A 12,308-nucleotide genomic window follows, 5' to 3' on the forward strand; every position below is an offset into this window, starting at 1 on the left:
AGACCCCTGGAGGCTGAGATCAGGAGAGAGGCAGGTGACAGTTAAACAGGCATGGATCTGATGGGTGGTCCTGGCGATGGGGTGAATTTGGGGTCTCATGGGAAAGAGGCATCAAGAGAGGCAGGTGACACAGACCTGGGCCAGGCTGTCTCCAGTGTGACACCCTCTCCACAGCCTGGAGCGGGCTGTCACTGGCAGCTCCAGGAAGCCTTCTGCTTGAGGGACCTGTCAGCATGGTGCCATCCCACCCAGTCTCCCTCACATACCCTCGATGAATCAACCCCGCCCCAGCCCCAGCTCCAGTCTGGCAGCCCACTGGGCAGGGAGCTGCCTGCCTTTCTTCCCAGCACATGACCTTGGCCAGGGCCGGAACAGAACCACTACTGGGGACAGCTCCCGAGTTACATTCTGTGTCCTCCCTAAGAAACCCACCCCCGGGAGTCCTCTGCCCTAGGGGGACACACACAGGCCATGGAGTCAGATATCCTGGGCTTCACATCTCTGCCTATTTCCTACCTTGGACAGACCCTTTCCTTCATGAGCCCCAGGGAGCCTGATGTAAGTGGGATGATCCCTCACAGCCATGGCATGAGAGCAGTGCAGAGGGGACTGCAGTGTGCCCAGCCCACAGTGGACACCCCCTCAGTGACAGCCCCCCTCCCCCACTGCATCTTTCCCACTGTCCCTCTGGGGTCAGGACGTGGACTCCCCCGTCCATCTCCCCGGGGCTGACATGTGAAGAAGATTGGCCTCTTCTGTGTCCTGTTAGCTCCATGGGGAGATGGCTCAGTGCAGGGGCCAGAACACTGGATGAGGAGTTAGGAAACTGAACTCTGGTTCCATATTTGCTGCTAGCTGTGCAACCTCAGAGAAGCGGCCTCCTCTCTCTGGGCCCAGCAGTCATCAGCCTCTTCGCTATACGTACATCCCGCACAGGCCGTCCAGCTCTGCCTCCTCTGGGCCCTTCAGCCGTTTGTCCAGGGTCCTAACCCTCTGCTATGAATGGCCATCAGACTAGCAGCTCCCCAGAGCAGGTGAAGTGTCACCCATCACGGACCCCCTTCAGCAGGCCATGCAACATGCAGTGTGCAGTGGAAGGAACGGGATGGGAAAGAGACAAGCTTCCTCTTTGCCCTGTGACAAGGGGCAGGGACGGGAATCTGATCAAGGCCCCCAGACCCAGGAGCAGAGTGCAGCCATCCTGGCCTGGCTCCAGGTGTCAGCCCTGCGCCTCCCTCAGTGACGGCACCCCTGCTCCTTCCATCGCGGCCCAGCCTGCAGGGGGAAGGAGGCAGGTGCAGGTCTCTGGAGTGCCCAGCACACCAGCATGGTCCACGCTGGCATTGCCGAGTTCCCACCTGAGACCTGGCTGCACAGAGGGGAGGCAACTCCCTGCCCCCCTGCAAAATGCTGCCCACAGAACCCCACCGCACACTGTCCCCGGCACTTGGGCCTACTAACCCGTGTTCTCACACTCTCTCTTGCATGTACACACACACATGCAAACATACACACATGCACACAATCCTCTTCCTGTCTCTCATCTCTCCCAAAACCATCTGTGAATCCAGAGAGCTGCTCCTGTGTGTCAGGATGCCACACAGGTTTGTCTTTCCTGACAAGGCAGAAAGATGATTGGGTTTTTTTTTTGTCTTTTTTTTTTTTTTCATTTTTATCGGTACCAGGGATCGAACTCACGACTACCTACTTGCAAGGCAGGTGCTTATGATGCTGAGCTAAATCCCCAGCCCCAAGATGATTGTTTTTTAATATCAGGAATATTAATGCTCCCCTTTCTGATAATGATCTGTGGCCTGAGGAAGGTCTTAGGGCTGGGGCTGCAGAGGTTGGCAGAGGGTGATGATCCATGAGGTCCTTTTTCTTCACAGCCCTAAAGAGCAGGTGGTAGTGTCTCCATTTTACAGACTGAGACTGAGTCTCAGAGATGCAAACTGACCTCCCAGAGCCACGCAGCACCCAGGAAGGACCGGCCCCGGGATCTGAAGATTTGACTCCAGAGTGCAAGCTCTTTACTGCCTGTGGACAAATCTTGAGACTCCCTAGCTCCTGTGGGGAGCCATCCCCTGACTTTTCATGGGGGGCAGGTGACCCTGCCTACTCTGCTCCGGAGCTGAAAGATCAGGCCCAGCCTGGCCTCTCACTTGCCAGAGCCTCGCTGCTCTGTCCTGAGGGCCATGAGCACCTTCGCCTTCCACACAAAGGGTTAAGGGCCAGCTTTCTCCCCTAGACCACCCAGCCCGGCTTAGGGCCCCATCCAGAGTGCTCCCGGCTCCCCCCTCTTTCCCGCTCACACCAGTGGTCTTCTGCCTCAGGCAAGATTCAGTGCCTTCGCTTTGGAGCTAAGCAGATTTGAATCTGCCACTTAACACCGGTGACATCTTGGACAAGTCACATCACCCCTCCCCAACCTGCTTCTCATTTATGTAGAGATAATGTAGATAAGAATAGAACTCACTTCAAAGGATTGTTATTAAGATTAATAAGAACAGTGAATAGTCTGTCAAGTTATCCTAGATGTCGAGAGTCCTCGGAGGCCTCCCCCAGGCTCAGCAGCACCCCGAGAGGGCACGTGACCTGCCACAATGCACAGAGAACCCAGCCCTGTTTGCAGGGCCAGGTCAGCCTCAAAGGAGCCATGGCCAAACACCAAGTGCATCTCCAGGGCTCCCCCAAGCACATGGGGGGGATGTGGGATCCTGATAAGGGCACAGGTCCACCTGGACATCAGAAGATGGCGTGAATCAAGAGGTCACAGAGTGTAGGCAGGGCTCAAACAGCCAAGTGCAGACAGAGGTGGTCACAGCCACGGCCAGGGCATTTCTCCGGGGAAGGGTCCTGAGCTGAGATGGGGAATCCCAGCAGGGGACGGTGGGGAGGAGGCTGGAAGGGTAAGGAGGCAGGGCTAGGCTCCCCCGCCTGCACACTTAGGGACCTGGAAGAGCTCTGCTGGAGGCTGAGGGCGCTGGACAGGTGACCTCAGTCTTGTGCAGAATGGCCCTCTGGACTGCGGTGTGGAGAGAGGCTGCTGGGGCCCAGAGAATGTACCCTGAGACCAGCAATGAGCCACCGAAGCTGCCCATGAGAGATGATCAGGCTCCGGCCGGCTAGTGGAGGTCGAATAGTGGGCTGGAGATGGGGCCCTCGGGTCCTCAGTTGTGGCAACCCCAGAATGGGAAGTCTGGAGGATGGAAGCAGAGATGCAGCTCAGGTTTCTCATTTGTGCAGCTGGGGGAGCCTGGAGGTGAGGGCACGGGAGTAGGTGGAGTTTGGGGTGGGCTGGAGGGGGGTGAATGGAGGGGTGGGCTGGGAGAGTTTCAGGGGGGTGGTGAGTGGGAGAAGGCAGTGGGCCAGGTGAAGGAGGCCTCATTGGAGGCACTGGCTTTGTTTTTAAGGACAAGAAAGGCTTGAACTCGAAGGATGGAGCAGCCTGTCCTCCCACCCAGGCATCCTTCCGTTCTACTCTGGACTTACCAGCAATTCCAAAACCATGGAAGTGATGGATTGTGTGTAAACAGGACGAAGCAATTAGTCTGTGCATGCCCGGCCATTAATGAGCCTCTTATGTATTTATAACAACACCTCACTTACCCTCCAACCTGAGAACAAATATCCTGAGAACGAATATCGCGAGAACAGCCAGGAGTCCGCAGAGGAGCCCTCTGGGCAGCTCCCCCACTGACCACGAATGCACGCACTTGACTTGTGGGGAAATCCTCGCTCCGGACCGGCGGATTCCTGCTTTACGTGCAATTTCAACCCGCAATAACTTCTCTTAAACAGTCCACAGATGAAAAACAGCAATTTAGGAAGCAGTTGGACCCTGTCAGAAGCAGGAACCCTGCGGTACAAAGGAGAGGCAGCTGACAGCCTGACAGAGACCCAGCATCCTGCGGCCCCGAGGGCACCTCGGTCCCACACTGCCCACAGCGGTGGCTCACGCTAACCCCTCGGTGCTTTTCCGCCTCCAGTCAGTGATTCTTTGTTCCGAGTGATGACTGCACCACGGAGAAAGGGCTAAATTAAATTCAGCATTCTATGCTTAAGACTGACTTTAAATATATATTTTTTTAAATTGTAAATTTGATGTTAAGCTTGGCGCTACAGTTTCTGTAACATTCCCTTCCGTGGGAAGGGATTTGGTAATTGCCTATTTATCTGCTTCCTGGTTAGACTGAAGCTCTGTGAGAAGGGCTGGGTCTGGGATGTCTACCACCTCCTGTCGGAGCGGGGCTCAGCGCCAGAGGAGGGGCCGGCTGGGCTCCCGGAATTAGTGGGCTGATTAATAAATTAGTACTACATAGCAGGCAACACTCAGTCAACAAATACATTCTTACATTTCATTTCACTATTTCATTTTACTTTTTAATGTGGAACTAGAAAAAAAATCAGCTTACGTATGTGACACACATTACGCTTGCATCCATTTTCGATGCTCCAGTGCAGGGTTCGGAGGTGGGAAACAGGGTTTAAATATAGTGTCCGAGGTCTCGGTGAAAGTCTCCTGGGGGAGCATAAGCCACATCCTCACGCTGGCCAAGGCGCTGCCTCCTCCAGCCTGGGCTGCCTCGAGTGTAAGGTTGTGTCTTACTATCTGGGAACACAGCACCTGCCCAGCACGGTGCCTGTGCAGTACAGCCCCGCTGCGATGTGGAAAATAGCTGCGTGGGCATGTCACAGATGGGAAACTGAGGCCCCAGTGGGGAAAGGGACATGCCTCCCAGGAGGAATCCAGGCTCTTTCTAAAATCTCCACCAGCTCTGTCGCCCTCCAGGTAAAGGGCAGGGGAGAGAGATTTACATGCAAATGTAGGGACACCCCTTTATCCCTCCCATGACCAAGCCAGCTTTGTGGAGTGGATGGGGGTTTCTCCGTGGGAGTCCAGGCTCTGCTCTGAGAGCGCTGGGGGCAAAAAAGACATCCAGGGCCTGGGAAGGGGGCAGGGACAGGACTCCAGGATGGGGGAGACTTAACCATCCACCAATACCCCCCATCTTTCACACCCATCTTTTGCTTGTGCCTGGAATGGTGCACGCTCGGGGCACTGGGCAGCGCGAGCCTCCTCATCTTAGGTCTGTAAGTACCGTGCCCCGAAAGCTCACTCAGGCCCCACAGCAAGCTGTGGTGGTGACACTATCATTTTATAGCTGAGGGATTGAAGCTCCCCTAACTGCAGTGTCACACGGGGTGTATGTTCCCACTGGTGCCCGGGATGCCCCTCAGAGTGACCCCCAGCCCTGGACTTCTCAGCCTGGAGAACCTTGCAGCGTGAGCTGGCGTCCCACAGTGTGGCGTCCCACTCACAGATGGCCCATGCTGGTGTCTGAATGTTCACATTAGCTGTCACCTGTAAAAGTCAGGAGACACAATGAAAACATTCTAGATTCCCAACTGTTCTTAAAAATGCAGAAAGTGGGTTGGGGATTTTGCTCAGGGGCATAAGCGCCTGCATTGCAAGTGTGTGGTCATGAGTTCAATCCCTGGTACTGGTAAAAAAAAAAAAAGCAGAAAATTAGGCAGGCTGGAGCCCAGACCCTCTCCTGGCAGGCTTCTAGAGGGTGCTTTTCTGACTCATGTGGGTGTTTGCCACTCGGTGCCTACTTGAATCTTCTCCTTATACCTAACCCTGCCCCTTTTACAGTAACCCTGAACAGAGCTCCAGCTACCGTGTTTGGTAGCAGGAGGCTCACTACATTTCCGAGAAAGTCTGAACCGCCAGAAAGGGGCTCCTAGAGGCAGCTGCCTTCCCCCTTTTTGTGATAAGCAAAGATGCAGTGGAAAGGAACAGGCTTTGGAGCTGAGCAGGTCTGGCCCTGAGCACCTCTGACTGTACGACCCAAGCCAGCGATAGCTGAGTGTCATCTTCCTTAGCCGCTCATTCCCTGCAGAGTTGTGTGTGTGACACTTACACTACAGCAGGTGTGTGGATCACCCAGAGCAGAGTGTGCCACGTGTTCTCTGAATAGCCTTCATCACTTGATGTCACCTCCAGCCCTAGGCTCCCGGGAGCTCTCACCCCAGGAGCTGGGAGTGGGCTGGGGCAGAGGGGATCTGGAGGCGGTCAAGGCCTTACCCCTTCCCTCAGGGCATCTACTCCTCAACGTGTTGGCTCATGGATGTCCAGATGCTTAAAGGCGGCCCACAGGAGGGAGCCCTACATCCCTGTCCTGGGCCACAGCCTTCCCCAAATGAGACCCTATTTGTGGAGGTGGAACAGGACCTGGGGAAAGTCAGGGTAGCAAAAAGCAAGAAATGAGCCTCACCCTGCAGTGCACCTGCCACTGACTACCGCTTGGCTGGGTGCCCGCCACCAAGGTAAGCGCTTTCCTGGCCTTTCACTGAATTCTCACAGCAGCGCTTGGAGACAGGACTTCACAGATACGGAAGCTGAGGCTCGGAGCGGTTAAGGCGCTTGCACAAGGCCACACTGCTAGGACTTCCAGCTTGTCTGGTCGGTGAGTGAGCGCACAGGATCACTGCGCTCCAGGGCTCCTTGATCCCTGGTGCGGGTTTAGGGTTAGGTCCTGGGGCGGGGGAGGGACAGAGCCGTTTTAACCAACAGCGCCCCTGAGCCCAAGCCTCCCTGCGTCTGGCCTGGGTGCTAAACTGGCGTGTGCACGTGCGACTGTCACCTAGCAGGCATTCTGTGTGCCCGCGGGTCACGCGTGGAAGACTGCGCGTGCCGCCGGCCTCCGGGGAATCCCCCGTGGGCCCCGGATCCACGTGCGCACCGCGGGCGCGCGCCACCCTGAAGTACGAGCGGCGAGTGTGAGCGTGCGCACGTGCGGCGACGGCCCCGGGCCGGTGTCGGCGGAGCGGGCCCGCGTCCCCGCCTCGGTGCTGATTGGCTCGGCGCCGTGACGGGGCGCGGCGGGCGCGGGTGCCCGCGTGTGGCTGCGAGCCGGCGTGTGCGCCGGGTGTGCGCCGGCCGCCGGCTGCGGGGAGAGCGGGGAGCGCGCCGCCGCGGCCGAGCCCGAGCCCGAGGTGCGCGGCGCCCGCCCCGGCCATGGCCCCCGCCCGGGGCCGCCTGCCCTCCGCGCTCTGGGTCGTCACGGCCGCGGCGGCGGCGGCCACCTGCGTGTCCGCGGCGCGCGGCGAAGGTGAGCGGCGGCGGCGGCCGCGGGGCGGGGCGGGGGCGGCGAGGCCGGGGCGCGGCGCGCGCTGCCTGCGGCTCAACTTCGTTAGCCTCGACCCCGAGCTTCCTCCCCAGTGAGCACCCAGCCCTCGCCCTGGGGCAGAGGCGGCACCTGGCGGGCTGAGGGGTTGAGGGACAGAGCGATGGGCACGGGGACCCAGGGTGACTGGGGGACAGGGGCACAGGACCGAGGGCTGCGGAGCTGGAGAGAAAACTGAGGAGCCAGCAGGGGAACAGGACTGGACAGAAGACGACGGATATGGAGGGGAGAGGGGACGTGGAGAGAGGGATGGGGACAGAGGACAGAACAGGGTGGCAGTCACTAAGGAACAGAGGGACACGAGAAAGGGGGCAAAGAGGGCTGGAGGTGGAGTCGAGGGTCCAGGAACAAGACCTGCGCTGGGAGAACAGAGAACAGGATGGCTTTGGGGGACGCAGGAGTGAGGGGGCCGGGGAAGAGGGTCTTGGGAGTGGGGTGGAAGGGGACAGACCGAGGGGCCAGAAGCGGGGAGAGGGGGGAAGATGGGACACAGAGGATCTCCCTCCCCTCGGACGGACAAACATGGAGAGAGAGGAGAGGACTGGGCTGCAGGGGGCCTGGGGCAGGCTGCCCAGAGAGCAGTGTCTTGTCTGGGTCAAAGCCAGGGTGGCCCAGTCATTCAGGGGCCTGGGGGAGGTGTGGAGGATTCAGGGAGGGAGTAGGGGTGACTGAGTCCTAGGACCAAAAGTGTCCAGGAGGTGACTTCTGATGGAGAGGAGGGACAAGCAGAGCAGAGAAGGAGCACCTATGGTTCCTACCACCACCCCTTAGCCCCAGTAGGCACCCCAGGGCCAGCCGAGGATGCCACTGGTCCTGCTCCCCACACCCAGCCCCTGGCCTGACCCACAGCACTGCCCAGGAAGTCGGCTTCAGAGCTGTGTGCAGGAAGCCAGGGCTGCTGTCGGAGTCCCGAGCTGGGTTCTCACTGGTAGCAGGGAGCATCCAACCCATGCTGCTCTTCCAGCATCAGACTGCAGATCCTGCCTCACAGACAGCCCTGGGAGCTCCCGCCCTGCCCGCAGGCACACACAGGGACACACAGGCTTGTCAGGGTTCATGAGCATAGACAGGGGCCGGTGGAAACTCAGGTTTGTACAGTGCGATCCCCATCACACCTCCACGCATAGGTGCAGCAAGGTGGCCAGTGCACATGTGCACAGATCCACACGTCCATACATGCCCAGATGCATGAACATGCATCCGTGTAGGCATAGATGTGTTGCACCATGTTTATTAGGAGACCTGCAAACTTGCATTCATGCCCATAGAAATGCATGTGCACACTTGTAGTACGGATAAAATCATCACAGTCCTCAGGCCACCAGGGATTGGGGGCTGTTGCAAGGTAGCTGAGAGGCAAGCTCACAGGTGGGCAGGGCAGGACTGGTGGGTAGTGGTGAGGCCCAGTTCCTTGAGTACCAGAAGAGACCTGGGTGAGGGCAGGTGGTCTGCAAAATTGGGTGGGGGAGTGGTCAGTTTTTGGTCCAGTAGAATTCTGAAACCCACAGCAAGGCTCTGGGAGCCCAGCAGTGCACCCCGATTCCTTGTCTCAATGCTTCTCTTTGGGAAAGAGCCAGTACCTTCCCAGAATCCCAGCTGCAAGTCCCAGGCTCTCTGGGGAGGTGACTTTTTCCGGGCTCCCATGCTAAGCACAGAGCACGGGCCTGGTGGGGATTTGTCCAGGGGATGGGCTGTATTTGGTGACGAGGCAAGGTCTGGCAGGAGGCAGGCAGGAAGTCTGGGGAGAGGGGAGACATTGCCCAAGGGCTGGCTCCATGCACTGGTCCCATGTGGGACATCCCAGGTCCTTTCTGGCATTGTCTCTGGATTGGTACAGAAGCAGAGCTGGCCAGGGACACTGTTGGAAATCAGGGAGGAGTCTGGTCTCAGCTGGGGTCCAACAGAGGTCACAGTGCACAGCTTGCCCAAGTTCCCCAATGCCAGGTTGCTCACAGTGGCCCTGATGGGGTCACCGTGGGCTGGGAAGGGGTCCTGCACCTCCAGAGATGCCCTGGGTCCCATCAGGCTCACAGATCCTTATTGTTTTCTGGGGTGTTCTGTCCTCTAATTTGAGGTGATTTCCAAGGCACTGGCATGCTGGCTGACATCCCCTGGCCACCCCGAATTCTCCAGCCTCGCCATCATGCGCTGTGTCCTCGGGGAATGTAAATCAATTTAAGTATTAGTCTCAGTGAAATGGAATGGGAGAAGGTGACGGCGGTGCAGAAAGAAAGAAATCGCATAATGCCTTCCACAGTCAAACAAGGACGGCTTAGGAATTATCTGTGCTGCTCAGAGCAAGAGAGGGACTCGTTTGGCGCCCCCCAGCACAGCCCAGGCAGGCAGGCCTAGGACGCATGCCTGGGGGCATCTTTCAGATGGGGAAACCGAGGCTTGGTGGGGTTCTGGGGTTCAGTGATGTGTTTCATTGAAGGGCCCCAAGAGATCACGGCATCCTGTCCTCCTGTTTTGCAAGTAAGGGGCAAGTCTAGAGAGGGGGATTGACAAAAGGCAGGAGAGTGGCTGGCGGTAGTGACCAGACTGTCTGAAGTCCCAAGGGGACCCAGCCCCAGGCCAGGCAGGCCTAAGCTGAATGCTGTGTGGCCTTATAAACCTTCTGGCAACCCAGGGCTTCCCTGGAGAAACACCCCTCACTACCCCTGGGGAAGGGGCCACGATGTGTCCAGGCATGGGAGGGAGGGACGAAGAGGGCGGGGACAGGAAGGGTCCAGGAGGAACTGGAACAAACAGCCCTGAAATCCTATAGCCCTTCCCCACGCCAGGGAAATCGACGTTTGACTTATCTCTGGATTATCGGAACCCCCTAGCCTGCCGATGGAGAGTTGGCCACAGATGTGACAGAGCTTCCTGGAGGAGGAAAGAGCCCTGCTGGTGGAGGCCCCCAAATTGGGGTTTTCCAGGGTTGAATCGGAAATGACAGGTGTTAACTGAGGCTGCTCCCTGGTAGGGGCAGGCCTGAGCTGGGTTTGTTCCGTGCCAGGAGAAGGGGCCCTCCGGCCCTGAGACCCACATCAGGGATGTGGCTTGGGCTTGGGAGCCCATGGTGCCCACTGTCCAGCTTGGGCCCGCTGGACTGGGGGAAGCTGCAGTGCAGCCCCCTCCCCTCCCCCAGCAGCAGGAGGAGAGCTGCCTGACCCAGATTTCTCAACAGTGCCTGCCGGGGAGGGAGGGAGGGAGGTGGGAAGCCTTCTCCTCCCTGCTTGTGCCCCTAGCGTGGGGTTGGCTCAAGCAGGGGGCCTCCCTGGTGGACATTCACTCCACCCTCTGATCTCACCTGGCCCTGGGGGACCAGGGAGGAGCACAGAGTCCCTTCCTAGGTGTGCCAACCCCTCTCCAGCTGGCATCCAGGGTCTCTGACAATGGGTTGGGAGGGTAGGAGGAAGGAAGGAAAAAATCTGCAAACAAGAGCATTGTCACCCCAGATGTGCCTGAGGACACTTGTCTCCATCTCCCAGAGGGAGGCTCTGAGCTATGCACATCTCAGGGAGGACACCCAGCCTCCGGTGGGAAGGTTCCAAGAGGACCTGCTGAGCTAACCTTCTGTGACTTGCCCATGGCCGCTGATTGGGGTGCTTGGGAGCCCCAGCATTGTTTCTGGGAGGGGAGATTCATGGAAGAGAGAAAACCAGAAAGCCTGTCATGCAGTCAGCAGATTGAAAGGAAGCAGGGGCCCAGAGGTAAAGGATCTTACCCACAGACAGAGAGCAGGCAGAGCCAGTGCTGACACTGGGGCCTTGTTTTCTAAAGAGGTAGTGTAGCTTTATCTGCGTGAGCAGTTAGGCACAAGCAACATGGAGAGAGGCCAGAAGGGTGGGAAGTAAAGGAAACTAGCACTGATGGCAACCAGGCTTTATAGATGGCCTCTTAACCGTCATCTAAACCCTTAAGTATTAACCCACTTTACAGGTGAGGAAACTGAGGGTCACTTGCTAATAAGTGTCTGTGTTGAGATAAGAACTCAAGAGTGTCTGACTCTTTCTCAGCTTCATTGTTGAAACTTCAGGGGCCTTGACTGTGGGGCCTCACTAGGAATAGGCCTGCTGTTTGGACTAGCGCTCTTCAGGCAGGGTGAACTCCCCAGAGATGCCACTTTTCAGGCCCAACCTTCCAGGTGGGCAGTGATATATGTGGGTGCCACAGCAGGTGCTCAGAGCACCAGTCTTGCACCTGTGGGCTTCGAGGCAACCCCTGCACCTCTCGGCTCAGCTGTTTCACCCATTTAATAGAAATGGTAGTGCCACTTCTGTCATTGTAAGGGTCACAGAGTGTACCCAGAGATCCTCTTGCAGAGCCTAGCATGCGGTAGGTGTGCGCTAGAGGCAGCTCTTGTCTTTCTAGATCCTTCCACATCTCTGTGCTTAGTAGGTGCAAGGCACCACCAGGGGGTCAGAGAGGATCCTATAGCAAAGCACTGGAATGCCATTCGGCCACTTAAGAGAGACGAGTCAGGTCATCCTCATGGCCCCAGGAGACAGGGACCACGCTCAGGGGAGGAAACAGAGCTCGGCATGTGAAGCCCCACACCACACAGCTCCCGTGTAGCTCCTGTGTGGGGTTCTGCAGCCCAGCCCAGAAGCCTGAGTCTGGGCAGCTTTATCCTGGTGGGTGGAGGAGGCGGGGCCAAGTAAGACTCCCTCTCCTGGCAGCAGGTTAGTGAGCTGCTGTGTTGGGGGCTGGGCACAGACCCACGCGGTGGCCTGAGCTGTCCCTGTGGGCTGGGAAGAGGGTTGCATGGCCTGACGCCCTCCTGTCTCCTCTTTTACAGTGAACTTGTTGGACACATCGACCATCCATGGAGACTGGGGCTGGCTCACGTATCCGGCTCATGGGGTGAGTGAGGGGACAGCGTCACACCTCTGTGAGCTGACAGAAGCTCCACTTCAGAGTCTTAGCATCAGGTAGATCCAAAAAAGTAGAGGCCCAGAGAAGTGAAGGAACTGACCCAGAGACGCACAGCAACTGGGGACAGAGAGGCTGCTTTCTTAAAAGTTAGTGCACCTTGACCTTTGGGATTACAAAGCCATTTCTGGCTTTGAGGTCCCGATTTGTGTCTGAGACCCAAGATGCAGAATCTTCATGTCTGTAGCTTGGGCT

The 12,308-nt window shown here is 57.7% G+C and overlaps 1 protein-coding gene across 3 annotated transcripts in view; it reads left to right on the forward strand.

Annotated features, from left to right (window-relative positions):
* Positions 1-6,998: 6,998 nt before the first annotated feature.
* The window catches only part of Epha8 (EPH receptor A8), a 30,317-nt gene continuing 25,007 nt past the window's right edge, over positions 6,999-12,308 (forward strand). For all 3 annotated transcript variants that reach the window (XR_010042993.1, XM_063235721.1, XM_063235722.1), the window contains exons 1-2: positions 6,999-7,118; positions 11,980-12,044. Coding sequence is in view for 2 of the 3 variants with exons in the window: in XM_063235721.1 (XP_063091791.1) it covers positions 7,025-7,118; positions 11,980-12,044 (159 nt within the window). In the remaining variant the exon portion in view is untranslated. The remainder of the gene's footprint in view (positions 7,119-11,979; positions 12,045-12,308) is intronic.

This window comes from Cavia porcellus, unplaced genomic scaffold, assembly GCF_034190915.1.
Source record: "Cavia porcellus strain 051 isolate PalLab524CR breed Dunkin Hartley unplaced genomic scaffold, mCavPor4.1 scaffold_25, whole genome shotgun sequence".
Lineage (NCBI taxonomy): Eukaryota > Metazoa > Chordata > Mammalia > Rodentia > Caviidae > Cavia > Cavia porcellus.